Below are 17,357 nucleotides of genomic sequence, written 5' to 3'. Positions count from 1 at the left end.
TTTTTAAAAAGATATATTTATTTGAGAGAGAGAGAGAGAGAGCGCAAGCAGGAGAGGCGCAGCAGGAGAGAGAGAATCGCAAGCAGACTCCATGCTGAGTGTGGCACCTGACGTGGGACTTGAGGTCACCACCCTGAGATCATGAGCTGAGCCAAAACCAAGAATCGGATGTTTAACTGACAGAGCCACCCAGGCGTCCTGCTGGCTAATGTATTCTTAATTAACATTTTTGATATGTAAAATATGTCTCCAAATTCTTGTAGCATGCACAGATTCTGATAAGAACCTGCTGTCATTCTTGTATGTGTTCCCCTGTATATAACCCATTTTTTTCCTCTAGCTGTTTTAAGATGTCCTTTTTCCTTTTTTTAAAATTTTTATTTATTTATGATAGTTACAGAGAGAGAGAGAGAGAGAGAGAGGCAGAGACATAGGCAGAGGGAGAAGCAGGCTCCATGCACCGGGAGCCCGATGTGGGATTCGATCCCGGGTCTCCAGGATCGCGCCCTGGGCCAAAGGCAGGCACCAAACCGCTGCGCCACCCAGGGTTCCCTAAGATGTCCTTTTTATCGCTGTTTTCCAACAATATAATTTATGTGCGTGGTTTCCTTTATCTTTATACAGCTTGGCATTTGTTGAGTTTCTGAGGTCTGTGGATTTAAAATCAGTTGGGAACAACATTGGCCGTTGTTTCTCCAAATATTTTTCCCACTTTCTTTTTTTTCTGTTACATGTGTATTAAACAGTATGATATCATCCCACAGCTAACTGATGTTTTATTTATTTGTGTTCTATTTCATTTTGGATAGTTGCAGCTATGTTTTCAACGTTACCAACCGTTTATCCTGCCGTGTCTGATCTGCTCTTAAAGCTATATCCATTCATGGGTCATTTTAGACCTTGTGTTTTTCGTGTCCAAATGTCCTCGAGCTTTGTTTATGTTGTGCATTTTCCCCATCTCCACAGTTGTGGTTTCCTCTCCCACCTGAATGGATGGGACATATCTGCAGTGGCTGTTTTATATCCTTGTCTGCTGTTCCTTCACATCTACTGCTTCCAGGTCCGGTATTTGACTCGGTGTTCCTCCCGACTAGGGGTGATATCTTCCTACTTCTCAGTGTGTAAATTACTTTCTTTTGAGTACTTATGGGTTTTTGAGTACTTGGGTTGTTGGTTGCTAAAGCTTGTTGTATTCTTAGATACTGTTAGGTTATGTTCCAGCACAAAGTTAAGGAATCAAAATCAGCAGGTGCTTTTCACACCCTGGGGCAAGTCCACGGAGACACTGGAGGGGGGCTAACAAAGTGTTCTACAAGTTCCCTCATCCAGCCTGCGGGGGCCCGACCCGTCCTCTGCCCTGTCCAAGCTTCAGAGAGCGACCACGACCATGCAGCGCTCTACAGCATGGGCCTCCTCCCCGCCAGTCGTTTCTTTCCTGTTGGCACTGCACAGAGCACTGCTCGTGGACCTGCACGCCCTTTGCACCAGCTCTCCAGAGCTCTGTCTCTGCGGCTCCCTGCTCTCTGCGGCCCTAGTCTGCAGACTCCGGATGCCTTGGGCTCCCAGAACTCCAATCTCAGCCTTCTCAACTCAAGAAGGCATGGGCTTAGTTTCCCTGGACTGAAGCTTGGAAACTGCCTACAGGCAGAGAGCGAGTGACACGCTTATTTTCACATGCTTATTTTCCCTCTGGGATGCCAATCCTTCAGTGTCCGGAAACTGTTATTTCTCATATTTTTTCCAATTTTCTATGTGTTTAAGGCAGAAAAGTAAATGCAGCACCTGAAACTCCATCTCCTCTACTTCATTTATATCTTTTCTTATTTATTTTTAAAGGTTTTTTTGTACTTTCTTCTGGTTTACTTTGCTGTTCATTTTCTAGCTTTGGAGAAGGGACTGTCACTCACCAGGAGGGTGCTCCCAACACCTATGGGCAGAAGTCAGAATGCTGCTAGTTATTCTACATTGCACACAGTAGTCTTTCATGGCAGAGAATTTTCTAACCCAAAATGTCAATGGTTCAAGGTTGACAAACCCTGGTTGAACCTACTAATTCTATTCAATTGATTGGTTTTTTCCTTCCGGGGGTTCCACCGACATGGATACCATTTCTCCTTTGACTATCTTTCATCTCAATCAGTTTCACATAGATATTTTTAGTGGATCCATCTCCTTTTTTCTATTGGACTCTTTCCTGCCTTTCCTCAATGTCCCTTCTTAACTTTTTTTATAAAGATTTATTTATTTGAGAGAGAGACAGAGAAAGAGAAAGGGAGCACATAAGTGGTGGTGGAGAGGCAGAGGGAGAGGGAGAAAGGCTCTCAGCAGACTCCCCACTTGGAGCAGAGCCAGACACGCTGCTTGGCCTCACGACCCTGAGTCATGACCTGAGCTGAAATCAAGAGTCAAATGCTTAACCGATTGAGCCACCCAGGCGCCCCTGTCCTTCTTTAAATTTTTATTTGAATCTCTTCTCTTGGGCTGTGTAATTCTTAATTTCTGGATGAGTTTTCCATTTCTTTCATTTTTTACGGTCAATTCTATTTGTATTTAATTTTTGAATTTCTGTAGGAAGGCAGCTTTTCACATCCTCAAATGCTTGTTTGAAACATATAATTCAGTTTGGAGTATTACAGCACAGTTTTCTTCTGTTTTATAGATGATTTGGTATTTTGTGTTCTTATCAAAGTATTTTGGTTCTAACTCTGATTCTTCTTTTCGTTGAAGTATTTTGATTCTCATTTTCTGTGTTGTTACAGTTTCCTGGGAAGAGGTATATCCTGTTTTCTTCCCTTCCCTTGGTGGAAGTTGCTGAGGTTTGCAATATTCTTAGTTCAATGCTGCCCCCTCCTGTCAGCGTTGCAAAGTACAGACTTTCTCGAATAAAGTTTTCTTCTGGCCGCCGATTGTTACCAGATGGGTTCTGTGACTGCCAGTTTATTCTTTTTGTCTTTCACAATATTAACTGTTCCTCTTTCCCTCACTTTTTTTCTTTTCGTCACCCAACCTCCAAAGGGTGACTCTCCTTTCTTTTAAACTTCTTCTCTTACATAATATTGCTGTTCACAATGCCACCTCAAATCATGTATGCTTTTTAAATTCCTTCTCTGCAGATGGAAAGTCTCCTTTGTCTTCCATCAGTGTTTGTTAGATCAATCCTAGGCTGGCTTCTCCCTACCATGCATTTTTATTTTTCAAGGTTTTCCTCATTTACAAAGACAAAAAACAAACAACAACAACAACAAAAAGGTTCTGTTAAGAGCTTGAAGCACAACTTGTTAGGATTTTGTGTTTTCTTTCTTTTTTAACTTGCAGTAATTTGAAGTTTATACTTCTCTTTTATGTGTATTGAAGGTATGGTTTTTGTGTGTTATCGTTTGTCTTATTCTGCATTGCTTTTAGGCCATGTTGGGGAGCACAGTTTTATGCAGCTGCCATTATATTTAGCCCCTTAATTGCTATATTTTTTGTTCTTTTTGATCAGCATTGGCAGATAGTCATCAATTTTTTTTTTCAATAAACTAACTCCTGGCATTGGCGATTTTAAAAAATGTTTGTCTTCTATTTCCTTATTATATTATCTTTATTATTTCCTTCCTCTATGATTTTTCTTTGGCCCATGACTCATTCATAAATATATTTTTACATTTCCAAATACAAGATTTTCTGGGGTGTATTGATCTGTCATAATTGTCTTGTAGTCAAAGAACATACCTTGTATGATTTAAAATATTTGAGTAATATATAGAATTGATGGATCACTATATTGTACACCTGACACCAATATAACACTATATGTTAATCATTATGAAATTAAAATAAAAGGTTAAATAAATATATAAGACAAAAATTTTAAAAATTGAATATTTAAAAAATTTCTGGTTGTTTTATGGTACAGTATGTGGTAATTTTCATTAATGGTCCTTGCGAAAACATATATTTATATATGTCTATTAGATCAAGTTGTTAATTGTGCTGCCTTATTCTACTATATGTAGTTTTGTCTATACTAAATTCCCCAATATAATGACTTCTTACCAGCAAGAGTCATGAACAAATATTTCAGTGCCTCAACAGATTAAAAAGAAATCTATGTTTAGCATACAGGTCCCCCATATCAATCTAACATTGTTGATGTCCTATCCTAATAAGCATTGAATCTTTGCCAAATCAACTGCTGCAACATCATCAGTATAATATCTATATCTTCTCTGAAAAATCACATATAAATATAGATAAGAACTATTGGTAAACATGAGTAAGAGTGTTAGAGACAGAACAAGCAAGCAAGTAAAACCAGTGGATGCATTGTCAGAAAGAAGAGACGTGGGAATGCAGAATCACTTAAATTTTTCACTTCTAAAAAGTATACTAAATTAGGATTGATAACAATTCACTTAAAATATCTTTTAATGTGAGCTCAGCAATTCGCAAGATCTGTCACAATCAGCCATGTTCTGTGGGTAACGTATTGATGAGGTTGCTGGGTAATGTGTGGATAGGAATGGTCCTCTTCTTTTAGGGGCAGAGATTCTGAAATTTGTGTGTCCTTATTGTTCTTCATTAGGGAGACAACTAATTCTTCTGAACCTGTATCCAATCTTCACTAGCAGTATCTGAAATTTATGCCTTCTCATTTTCTGGTGGTTCATATTATTGTTCATCATCATTTTAGTATATCATGGATATCATGGTATACTCTTTCATTGGTACCTGGATTTTTCTCCAATACACCATCTTTTCTCTTTCCTGATTAGTCTTTATAAGCTGCCACTTCTATATTTTATGTATCTTCAATTTCTTTATGAAACGTTGGTTTTCAGATCCTCAAATGTATTACTTAACACCATTTTGTCAAAGAAATCTTAATAGTATCTATTCTCTTGCAGATGTAATATTTTACTCTTTCTGTTCTCTACATGTTTTGTGTGTACTATTTCATAAAGAAGGGACTGAATTTGCTATTTGGCTTCATCTTCAGTATTCTTGGAATTTGTTTCAATGGGAACCTCTCTACCAATGCTAGATATTTCTTAGGTTCTATGACAAGACATCGAAGAAGATCTTCCTTTACGTCCTAATACTTTAGCATCATTCACATTAAGGTCCTTCATCACCATCAACATCATAAACGCCTCAACTTCCTAGAATTTCCTCACATTTCACAAGAGCTGACAAAAAATGACTGTTGATGTCCAGATTCCAAACAACGAATTACCATAAACAATGTGGAAAAAAATCAGGAATTTACTATTTCTTTCCATTCTTGTGTCTTTCATGCTTTGGCTCTCTCTTGAAAATTGTGCTGCCATTTGCGTTGGTGCTGGGATGAAAACCGACAGCTGTGTTGCTGTGGTATGTGGTGCTTGTGTGGAGCCCTAGCGCCCAATGTACAGCAGGGAATGGGAGGGGACCCTGCAGGAGACCCCAGGAATGAACATGCGGTGGATGTATTCATCCTGAAGCAGTGGATTATTTTCAGAGATCAGTTCCAACTTTTGATCTTTTATACTTATGAGACTACAAGGTCCAGCTCAAAGTTGTAGTTACCCCTCCTAAAATGGCAAATTTCTGCATAGCCAAAGTGGCATGCAGAAATTTGAGCGCTAGGCTTAAATATTAGTTTCTATCCTTTCGTTGACCTAGTCACTTTTCTCTATTAGCTTTTTGATATTTTAAGGAAAAAGAAATACTAATTAAGTTGTTTTCCATTACAAGTATTGTCCCATGTTACCTGGTTAGCTTCCACTACTGGAAGTAAAATATCCAGATTTATTTTCTGCAACAGAAAGTCTAAATTTATTTTGACTTTGAATAAGTATGTGAATAAGCATTTACATGACACACACCTACTTCAATATTCTAACTCTAAAATGGTAACTAGATAAAGCATGGAGACTTGCCATGAATTTGCAGCTTAAATGAAAAACAAAAGGCACCAATGCCTTCAATTTCTTATAACATTTACTTTGATTAGCTCTCAAAGGATTTACCTACAGGAGCAATGAACACTTTGAGAAGTCTGGAGATGGAATACGTGAGACTATTATAGTACACATTTTCTTTACCCTTGCAACCAAATTCTGCATTTTATCTTGGTTTAGAATGGCTCAAAACAGGCCAAAATACTTGCATTTCTAAGGCCAAGATTTTCTTATTAAGAAAAAAAATATATATATATGTATATATATAAAAGAAAACTCTATAGACAAGAAAAAGCAGGAAGCCTTGGCATGGGTGCATGATGTCTTGATAAAGGAGGAACTGATGACATGTATTTTGAATGCCCTTGTTGCTCCTTAGTCATGTCCTGTATAGTACAACTGATGGTTGTGGGAGGTATGCCCCAATCCCCTCTACGGTAAAATCAGAATGGGCAATCGTGAAGGAAGAGGTGGGAAAAGTAGAAATAAATTTAACACCATAACTGCAGATAAATTAGCAGGCAGATCAATTTTAGTAAGGAGTACATATGAGACTTACCGAAATGGAAACTGATTCCTTAAAAGTATTCACATCTTTACTGCTAATGGGTATGGGGTTTCTCTTCGGGGTGATGATAATGTTCTAGAATTAGATTGTGGTGACATTGCTCAATTCTGTATCTTTTAAAAGATTCTGAATCTTTTAAAAAAACTGAACACTTTAAAAGGATGACTTTTGTGCTGTATGAAATATATCTCAATAAAGTCATTTTTTTTAAAGAAAGAAAAAACCTTGAGCTATCTGTATATCCCTTGGGGTCATTGAGTCATTTAAATATCATGGTTTTAGGAACTAAACAATCCACATAGAAAAATGGTTAATAACACAGTCCTTAAATTCAGAAGGATACCTAGGTTTAAATTTTGGTTTCATATTTACTGTGTGGTTAAAAGTCAATTAGTTAACATCACTGGGGATTAGCCTTGTTAAATAAAGTGGGGATAGCAACATTGCCTTGTCCAGAAGAGGGGATGGAGACAGGATTTTTGTGGGGTAATACATGTAGGAGCAATCTAGATGAAGAGTAGGGTGGAAGCAGGACAAGAAGCTAGTGAGTGACAATGACAAGGTCCTTAGCAGGACCCAGCTTAGCTTTAGGTCTATTTCCTCAAGGAAATAAGGCAGCCATCGGCCAAAGTCTGAGGGGACAGCGTGGGAGGTGCAGCCCTCCAGGTGGCTGTCAGCCATTCAGTGGCCACCACTCACCGCTACTGGAGGCGGATGCCTTTGCCTGTAAAGGGCACATGGCTCCTCCCTTGACTATTGTAGGAAGCACAAGATCATATGTGATATGCAATCACTGTGAAGGGCCGCGCGGTGCCTGGCACCTAAGCAGCACTTATTAAATGGTAGCTATTTTTTTGCATGAAATATCACACATACAGACAATAAAATTACAAATACTGTATAACATAATCAAGGACATCTTACTGTACATGTTGCTTCTTCATCAAATGCATACGTGTGATTTACTGAGCATGCTTCATGACGAGGTTGTAAATGAGGAACTTTCAGTGGGCTTGTCCAACCTGAAAACAAAAATGTATGTGCTTTGGGTTAAAAATGTGATACACTTTTCTTTCACCAGACATACTTCCTAGTAGAAAGCTAAACTGTGTGATGTTAACTGATGTTAACTTCCAATGGATTATCTAACAACTTTTCTTAGCAGTGAGAACTGAATAGCTCTGGAATGTACATGTTAGGATAATTATAATAGTGCAGAATTATTTGTTATTACTCATTACTTGAAGAGGCCTGTTGGGTACTATGAATGTGATGAGCATGTGGATGTTTTGGGGATGGTGGCAACACAAAGGAATCAGGTTACTATGCAGATAACTTATCATCTCACAATAGATGTCCTAAGAGACTAGCAAACATGCACACTGACTTCAACAAGTATTTACTGCGCCATAAATGGAGGTAGGTGTGTACACCAAGGCAGAAGGGGTTCCTGATGCTGAGATGAACAAATGGAAAAGAGTCACGTAAGTAGATGATTCCCATGTCCTGCAGCAACTGTAATAATACTTGCACTGAGTGCTGTGAGAGGGCAGAGGAAGAACAGGAGCTCAGCCACACTGTGGGGAGATAAGAACATCTTCCTGAAGATGATACATGATCTCACCATGACAAAGGGGAAGTCAGAGACATTAGAGGCCGAGGAGGCCTCGACACACCGCTGTTGGCTTGGAAGACGGAGGAGGCAGCGTGGGAGGGAGCAGCCTCCAGGAGAGGAGCATCCCTGGCTGTCTGAGGGCGAGGAAACTAACACCTCTAGTGCCAGAAACCAGATTCTGCACAACCTGAACAAGCCTACAGTAGATCTTCCCCAGATGCTGCAGGTTTGGGCAGTGAGGTCCTGAACAGAAAACCAGTTGCCCCTGCTCAGACTTCTCACAAAACTGGGAGCTAATGAATGGGTTTTGTGTTAGGCTGCTAAGTCTAAGGCACTTCGTCACAGCAGCAATAGAAAACATCGAGGCATAGGTGAGAGGTCAAGCCACAGTGAGAAAGGCAGTGCTGAACCCCATGATTATTTCAGTTTTGAGAATAAGGATAATTCTGTCTGCAACACAGCTGGCCGAAAGAAATGCTCCAGAGGACTACCATGCCAACAGCAGGAGGATGGCACTCTGTGGTTCCTTCAGATTTGCTGCCATTGAAGCAGAGGCTTTGAAAAAGGAGGAAAGTAGAACAGAACCTAAAATTTGATTTGTAAGCCAGAGAGATAGGGAACAGGACACTGAATTACAACTATGAATGTCAGGGTCACGACATTCACACCTAAATAAGATGAGGTCATTTCCGTTGCCTTCAGTATCTACTGCTGCAAGACAAAGCACTCCGAAGCCTAGGATCTCAAAACAACCATTCATTGTCCTCCAGGACTCTGAAGCTAGTTGGGGTGCTACATGTCATGTGGGAGAGCTCCAGAAGTCCAAAATTATCTCACCCACTTGTCAGAGTGGGTGTTGACTGTTACTGGGGAGCTCAGCTGGAGCAGCTGACCAGTACCTTGCTTTTTGTTATTTTTTTCTTCCTATGGGCCTATGTTGAATTGTTCACAAAATAGTGACTAAGAATTTAGAGGGAGAATCACAAGAGGCCCAATCCCAATGTGCAAGTACTAAAACAAGTCTCCACTTGCTAACATCTTATAGGCTGAAGCGCAGAGTCAATGTGGGAAGGAAACAGACCTCACTCATCTCATGGTAGGAGGGGAAGCAGGCACACATAGGAAGCAGTGAATTGCCAAGGGCCACTTTTGGGATCAGCGATCGCTCATGTCTACTTCACAATGTACAGCCTCACTTCACCACTTTCAGGCCATCAAACCAGTATCAAGTCCTTTGTCAGGGAAACCACTACACGATTTCTTCACTTATTAGGGATTTAACATATTTGAAAATGTGATATTTTCATCGTAAGTTGGTTTTGTATGTAACCCATGAAATTGTATGAGTTTGGAGAGGTCTGCCATGAACACTATTTTTCCATAGGTCCTATTATTATAAAACATTTCCATAATGTGCTGCTTTTAAAGAAACAGAACCTTAAAAGAAAGATTTAAGGATTATTCTATTGATATTTTCTCATTCATGTGTTTTCTCTCCTCTAATGGCTAGGAATATGTTTTTTCAACATCTAAAATACCATTGTTAGTAGTCTTCTCTGAGTTTTTTTTCTCAATATAGCTAACAGTAGGCCAATCGTGTTATTTTCAAAGAAGTATTTTCAGGTTTAGTTGATTTTTTTTCTGCTTTTCTGTTCTCTATTTTACCTATATGCACCAAACATTGATCTTCAAGATACATGACACAAATATTGACAGAATTGAAAGGAGAAATAACTCTACAATAATAGTTGGAGACTTTAATACTCTTTCAGTAATGGATAGAACAACTAGACAAAGATCATCAAGGAAATAGAGGACTTGGGGTGCCTGGGTGGCTCAGTTGGTTAAGCATCATCTTCCTTTGGCTTGAGTCATGATCTCAGGGTCCTAGGATGGAGCCTCGCATACGACTCCCTGTTCAGCGTGAAGTCTGCTTCTCCCTCTCTCCACTCATACTCTCTGTGTCTCTCTCAAATAAATAAAATCTAAAAAAAATAAAAAATAAAAAATAAGATAAATAAATAAATAAATGAAAAAGAAATAGAGGACTCAAAAATTTGACCCAAAAGGATATACAGAACACTTTATCCAACAGGATCCCCAAGCAAAATACATATTTTTCTCAAGTGCACATGGAACAGATTATGGGATGCCTGGCTGGCTCAGCGGTTGAGATGTCTGTCTTTGGCTCAGGGCATGATCCCGGCAGGATCGAATTCTGTGCTTCTCCTTCTGCCCATGTCTCTGCCTCTATCTCTGATGAATAAATAAATAAATCTTTTTTTAAAAAGAATGGGTTATATTGTAGGCCACAAAATAGGTCTTCATAAATTTTAAAAAACTGAAATAATACAAAGTATATTTTCTGATCACAATGGAATTAAAGTAGAAATTGATAAAATGGAATGAAACTACAAATCAATATGTGAAAATTAAACATCACATCCCTAAATAAAGAAGAAATCCTATGGAAAATTAGAAATTATCTTGAGACAAATGAAAACAAAAACATAATACAACAGAAGTTATGGGATTCAATAAAAGTAAAGCTAAAAGAGAAATTTATAAGAATACTTATTTTTTTAAATTTATTTATTTATGATAGTCACAGAGAGAGAGAGAGAGAGAGAGAGGCAGAGACATAGGCAGGCTCCATGCACCGGGAGCCCGACGTGGGATTCGATCCCAGGTCTCCAGGATCGCACCCTGGGCCAAAGGCAGGCGCCAAACCGCTGCGCCACCCAGGGATCCCTAAATACTTATATTAATGAAAAAAGATCTCAAGTAAACAACCTAAATTTGTAACTTAAGGAGCTACAAAAAAAGAAACTAAACCCAAATCTAGCAGAAAGAAATAATAAAGATCACCATAGAGATAAAATAAAAAAACCCAACAGAATCAATGAAAGCAAAAGTTGTTTTTTGGGGAACATAAAAAAAAATTGGCAAACCTTTAGCTAGACTGACTCAGAAAAAAAGAAGATTCAAATAAACTAAAATCACAAATGAGAAAGGACACAGGGCAACTGATTTTTGTTGGAGGAAGTCATCAAGAAGATGTGACTGTAAGCTGGACTCCGGCATGGGAAGCTTCTCACCCACTCCCATCCTTGAAATATACCTTCTGCCCCCCACTCCCCCCCAGTAGGAGCTATTCTAAGAATGTAGCCCAGAGTAAGGTGTTGTTGAGGTCATCTGGATGGTATATATGTCTAGACCCTGGCAAGGTCTTTATATAAACTTTTAGGATTCCAGCGGCCAGCTGTGGAGATCAATTTGTCTTGCAGCCACCCAAGATAAGCCTTGTATGTAAGTCCTCTTGCTTATTAAACCTGCCACTTACCCATCTGGAGTGGCTTGCCTCTTTCTTTGTTCTCCCTCTGCCCTCTGTGTATGAGAGCCAGTTTTGGATTTCACCCAAAGAACTTTTGAGGTTGCAAACTAACAACTTTACAGAAATAAAAAGGGTAAGAATATACTATGAACAACTGTGCACCAACAAATTTTATAACCTAGATGAAATAGACAAATTCCTAGAAACATGAAACCTATTAAGATTGAATTATGAAGAAACAAAAAATATGAACAGATCTGTAACTAATAAGGAGAATCAATAATCAAAAACTTATCAACAAAGAAAAGTTTAGGACCAGATGGTTTCACCGGTGAATTCTACAAAACAAAGAATTAATACCAATCCCTCTCAAACTGTTTCGAAAATACTGAAGATAAGGGGATGCTTTCAAACTCATTCTATGAGGCCTACATTACCTTGATTCCAAAATCTGACACAGACAGTATAAGAAGACTGCAGATCAACATCGCTGATAAATATTGATGCAAAAATCCTCAAAATACTAGAAAACAGAATTTAACAGCACATTGAAAGTATTAAATTCCATGACCAAGTGAGCTTTATTCCTTCAGTGCAAGGAATTGTATTTGTGCATTGTCAGAGGCAACGTAAAATGGAGTAGCCATTATGGAAAACCCGTATGGTGGCTTCTCAAAACATTAAACATGGAATTATCATGTAATAGAGAAATTCCACTTTTGGGTATATACCCCAAAGAATTGAAAGCAGGCTCTTAAAGAGGTATCTGCACCTCTATGTCTATAGCCATATTATTCACAATAGCCAAAGGGTAAAGCAACCCAAGGGTCCATCGATAGATAAAAAAACAAAATGTGGTATATACATAGAAAATTATTCTGCCTTAAAAAGAAATTGACACTTGGAACAACATAGACATTGTTGTCCATGAGGACATTATGCTAACTGGAATAAGCCAGTCATGAAGACTTTATGACTCTACTACGACTTCACTTATATAAGGTTTCTATAATAGCCAAATTCTGAGATAGAAAGTAAAACAGTGATTGCCAGGGGGTAGAGGTAGGGAAGGAGATAGGGAGTTAGTATTTAATGGGTTCAAAGTTTCAGTTTTTTAAGATGAAAAGCATTAAGGAGATGAATAGTGAGGATGGCACCTAATACCAATGAACCACACACTTAAAAATGGTTGACTGTTATGGATTGAAGGTTTGTGTAACCCCCACAAATTTGAATATTGAAACGTCTAACCCCAATTGGAAGGTTGGGCCTTCGGGAGATAATTAGGTTTAGATAAGGTCTGGAGGGTGTGGCTCTCATGATAGGATTACTGTTCTTATAAAAAGAGGAGGAGAGACCAGAGCTGTCTCTCTCTCTCTCTCTGCCATGTGAGGAAGCAGAAGCAGGCCCTCTGCAAGCCAGAAAAAAAGGCTCTCACCAGGAACCAAATTAGCTGGTACCCTGATCTTGGACTTCCCAGCCTCCAGAACTGTGAGAAATAAATGCCTGTTGCTTAAGCCACCCAGTCTATGGTATTTTGGTTTAGCAGCTTGAGCTGAGACAGTGGCTAAAAAAGAAAAATGTAGGAAGATATACTAAGAATTATAAATATTGATATTAGGAAGCTGAATGTAGGAAAATCAAGGATGTGATAACTGGCAACCTCTACTTTCTCTGTGGTAAGGAAGATGTGTCATCTGCTTAAGGAGAGGCAAAAAGATCAATGAAAGGTTTGACTACAATTAGGGTAAGTGTAGAGTACTTGATTGGTATATGAGAAAGTAAGTCAACTAGGAACAAAAGAGCGCTGAACCCAATTAATTGTCTAGACAAAGTTGGAATAAGGCAAGAAATTGGCAAATTGGCAATATAATCGTTTATGATATTGTTTTGGTATTTATGAAAGCCCACTTAAAAGTATACTGATGTGTGATATCTACCTAATTTTACAAAGACATTCTCCTTTACCGGAATGTATTTGAAATTATGTGGATTTAGGTTTGCTAAAAACTGAAAAGTACTTATTATTTACAATTAATGATTATTTCCAAGATGTACAAAATCATTGAAAACCTAGGACAAATTATATTAAACCAAATCCATGGCCTGCCAGTATTACTCTTTGAAACCGTAATAGTTAATATTAAAAGCTACTATTAATTGAATGGTTTAACCAAGTTCTAGGAATTTTGTTGTGTTTTACATGTCTTAATTCACTTAATCCTTATAATTTTATGAGAAGTACTGTTAATGCCAAGGAAATGAAAATTCTGGACTTTCTAATCACTAACATTTATTGGTGCATTTACATATTCCTATGTGAATTACACGAAATAGTTCTATGACCTTAGGAAGTATTATTGGCACATGAATTTACAAATATAGATATGTAAAGGCATAAAGATTAGCAGCCAACCCTGGGTCGTAGTACAAGTAAGCCTTCAATCAGGACGAAAGCTCAGCAAGTCTACTGACTTCTGTTGTAGTGATCCAGGTAGTGAGTTCTATACTTGGTTCTGAATTGTTGGTGCAGTCTGTTGACCCTATTCTCGTTGTATGTCAGCTTTAATAAATGATTTCTTCAACCTCTAATTTGTTGTAATAATGTTTTGGGAGTCCAGTCTTAGAAAAAGTTACACTACACTAGCCTAGGGTGACTGCTTACGTGAAGTAGCATGCTTGTCTACGATAGGAGTACTAGGAAAAACGACTTCAATTCCTTTAAAGACATACTCTATTATTTTACATTGAAACATTAGCAAAAGAGTGAGCTCAAGCTCTTTTCTTCACAGAGTTGAAAAGCAGTCACTGGTTGGGAATCAGTAAGATGTTCTGCGTTGGCAACACAGCCCTGAACTCATCAGTGGTTCAGCGCGAATGATGGTAGCTTTCAGTAATGCTGTGATTCACTAGGTGGCATTTCCAGTGGCTTATAAAATACTCATTTCTTAAAACAGGTTGTGAACCTCATCCATACTCTTTATATGGAAATTCCAAACGAAGGAATTTCCTGAAGCCCACGTGCCAAGTCCAGAGCTGGAGTGCACACTAAAAGCCTAACTCTTATCATATGCTTGCATCTCTCCAGATCGCTGTCTGCAGGGTGGGGTGGGGAAGAGGGGCTCTTCTTGTCTACTACTTTTTCCCTTTTTCTTACCCTCTGCCAGGTCCCGAGAGCCTATGGCCTCTCTCCATAGAAAAGTGGCAGGAACCACGAATCCTCACTGCTCCAAACACTGGTGGTATCACTGTTCCTCCAGACTGTCCCGTAAGCCTCTAGTCTATGGGCAGTGCCCAAGAGCAGTGGAGGGGGGTGTAGCCTCTGGTGCTAGAGGAAGCTTAGCATCTCTTGCTAACAGCATGTGGTCCTTTCCCTTCCACACGCTCAAAGATGTTAACCTCCTTGCACTCCCTGCTTGCCACACACACCTCCATACTAAAATACTCTGCGTGGCTTTCCTTTGGAAGTGTTTCTCACTCTTCCCGTAGCAGGCCTGTGACACTCTCTGGGAGTTCTCATACAGAAACCCTAAGGTTAAATATCAGTAAGAGGTCATCAATTCCGTGTCCAGGGCTACGTAAGGGTTGCTTCCCAGTAGACCCGGAATCTACCTGTAACTACCTTCCGTTTCATTTCAGCTCCTATGACCTCGCTCTTTTATAACCACCATCAGATATGTTTTTTCAAGGAAGACAGATATACGCAGTCATGCTACAGGACTATCAAAACTAAACATGTATGTCCTTGTGGAAAATTTAGATCATCCATATGTCTAGAATAAGTTATCTGATATCGCTTTGCGTTGGTCACTTACCCTAATTAATGCACTTTTAAAAACCATTTTTTTTTTACAAATAGGTTTATAAAAGGCTAATCATTCTTTTTTTCTTACAATCTATAATTTTATTTTTTAGATTTTTTTTAATTTATTCATGAAAGACACACAGAGAGAGTCAGAGACACAGGCAGAGGGAGAGAAGCAGGCTCCATGCAGGGAGCCCCATGTGGGACTCCAGCATCATACCCTGGGCCGAAGGCGGCACTAAACCGTTGAGCCACCCGGGCTGCCCAATCTAGAATCTTAAAATAAGAATCCTTATTCAGTTCTTTACAACTTTATGTTAAATTTACTGCTAAATACTTAATCTTATATCCACACTCTTCTCCCTTGTTTAAAAATTGTAAGGGCCATGTAACTTTATTTACCTCCAAGTCTTGCTCTGATGGAAATGTCTGGTACTGCCCTGGAATTCCATCTCCTATCCTGTTTTAGTTCTTCTAACAAAATGTTTTGCCTTTTTAGCGTTGTTTGAAATCCCGCATCTGGCCTGGGAACTCGATGCTGTGGTTTCACATCACTGAAATCCACCAGGCTTGGTATGGCTCTGCCAACGCCAGGCTTTAGATCAGCATCGCCACCAGGACTCAAAAACCCTGAACAGCAATCGCCCAAGGGCACGTCATCTCGAAGTGGAAATAATGGATAATCCTGCCCATACGGTGGGGGATAAGGGTAGTGTAAATGGTAGTCTGGCAAGACTGAAGGGGGGTAAGGGTGAAATTTAAGAAAAGCAGGGTTGCATTTCTTTTCGATTCTGCCATAGTTGTGTCTGTCCTCAACTCCTTTCACAAAAGGCATGTTCATTTTCCTTAAGAGATCACAGTAGTGTGGGTAACCTATATTCTCAATGGCCTTTTTTCCTGAAAGGATGGACCTCTCAGAGATACTTATCTTTCCAGGTCCGTACTGTGAACCCATATCCATGGCCTTTCTCTTTTGAATTCTGGATGACTGTAAATTAAGTCTGAGGACTCCTTTCTATTTAACTATAAAACTTACTATCTCCAATAGTTGAGTATTGGTTCATCCAACATAAAGGTACTGATTTGCTGTTCTAAATGTCGATAGAGTATTTTTTTTTAAGACAAGTATTTTTTCTCTACCAAAAGTATAGAGCAGTAAGGGACCAGGACAGAAAAACAAAACAGAATCCCTGTTGCTTGGCAACAGCTGGAACTCACACACTGGACCATTTACTATATATGTCATAATTTAATTCTTAGGAAGAACAAGAGTCGCCTTGTAAGTATTTTCATGATAGCCTCCTTACCACTGCTCAGGAAAACTGTGCTCATTTGTAATTTGTTTTTAAATGCTTCCGTAAGTTGACACCTTATTCACTAAAGGTATAGAGCAGCTAATCAAGGGAGAATATATTTTTTAATGTATAAATACATTTGACTAAAATTTAGTACTTAAAGACAGGATACGATAAATTACAAAACTCCCAACCTAAATAAATGTAAATTTAAATGCAATGCAAAGAAAGAATGGGTATTAGACTATAGTTAATTCAGTGCACCTAATTTTTAACAAAAATAATAGTCCAAGTACAAATTCATCTTAAAATGCCCTAAATTATCTTACCCTTTGGCTACCAATGTACGGAGTAAGACCAATGGGGTTTGTGCACTCATTTCAGAAAATTACTAGAAAAACTTGTAAAATATGAGCTATTACCTCACATGTAAAAAATAAAAACATTAATATATTGGTTATTCATAAGCTCATTTCAATGGGATAATTTGGACTTGCACGAAAAGGAAGTTTCACAGGAATTCCAAATATTGGATTTGAGGCACGAGGTTCACACCATCCATCCCTATTGGAATAAAAAAAAAGCAAACATCAATGAGACACCTACTTCCTTATTCTAGCAGCTGGCTTTCCATCTTTAGATTCCCAATACTTATGAACTAATCTCCAATATAATGTCCTTGACCACAACGCTTGTCCTATTGTCAAACGTGAGGAATTTACACAGCAGATGAAGGTAGGAGGGACCAATGAACTTATGCAAATTCTTAATGGCAAAAGTCAGTGGCAGTCAGAGGACCATTTGGTGTTGGTCAGG

At 38.8% G+C, this 17,357-nt stretch overlaps 1 protein-coding gene across 32 annotated transcripts in view; it reads right to left on the bottom strand.

The window, feature by feature from the left end:
- SPATA48 (spermatogenesis associated 48) overlaps positions 1-17,357 on the bottom strand; it is a 63,526-nt gene that overhangs the window by 45,161 nt on the left and 1,008 nt on the right. For 18 of the 32 annotated variants that reach the window (XR_003137603.3, XR_007403459.1, XR_007403460.1 and 15 more), the window contains exons 2-4: positions 15,649-17,105; positions 7,417-7,514; positions 6,484-6,567 (exon numbers count right to left, since the gene is read on the bottom strand). Coding sequence is in view for 22 of the 32 variants with exons in the window: in XM_025449311.2 (XP_025305096.1) it covers positions 6,484-6,567; positions 7,417-7,514; positions 15,649-16,207 (741 nt within the window). In the remaining 10 variants the exon portion in view is untranslated. Of the gene's footprint in view, positions 1-6,483; positions 6,568-7,416; positions 7,515-7,895; positions 10,093-11,878; positions 11,965-14,598; positions 15,582-15,648; positions 17,106-17,357 lie in introns of those variants that run through there. The other 14 variants (XM_025449320.2, XM_025449314.3, XM_025449319.3 and 11 more) reach the window with 12 other exon arrangements.

This window comes from Canis lupus, chromosome 18 (assembly GCF_003254725.2).
Source record: "Canis lupus dingo isolate Sandy chromosome 18, ASM325472v2, whole genome shotgun sequence".
Lineage (NCBI taxonomy): Eukaryota > Metazoa > Chordata > Mammalia > Carnivora > Canidae > Canis > Canis lupus.
Note: the sequence above shows the minus strand (reverse complement) of the source record. Positions and strands in the feature narration are given on the sequence as shown.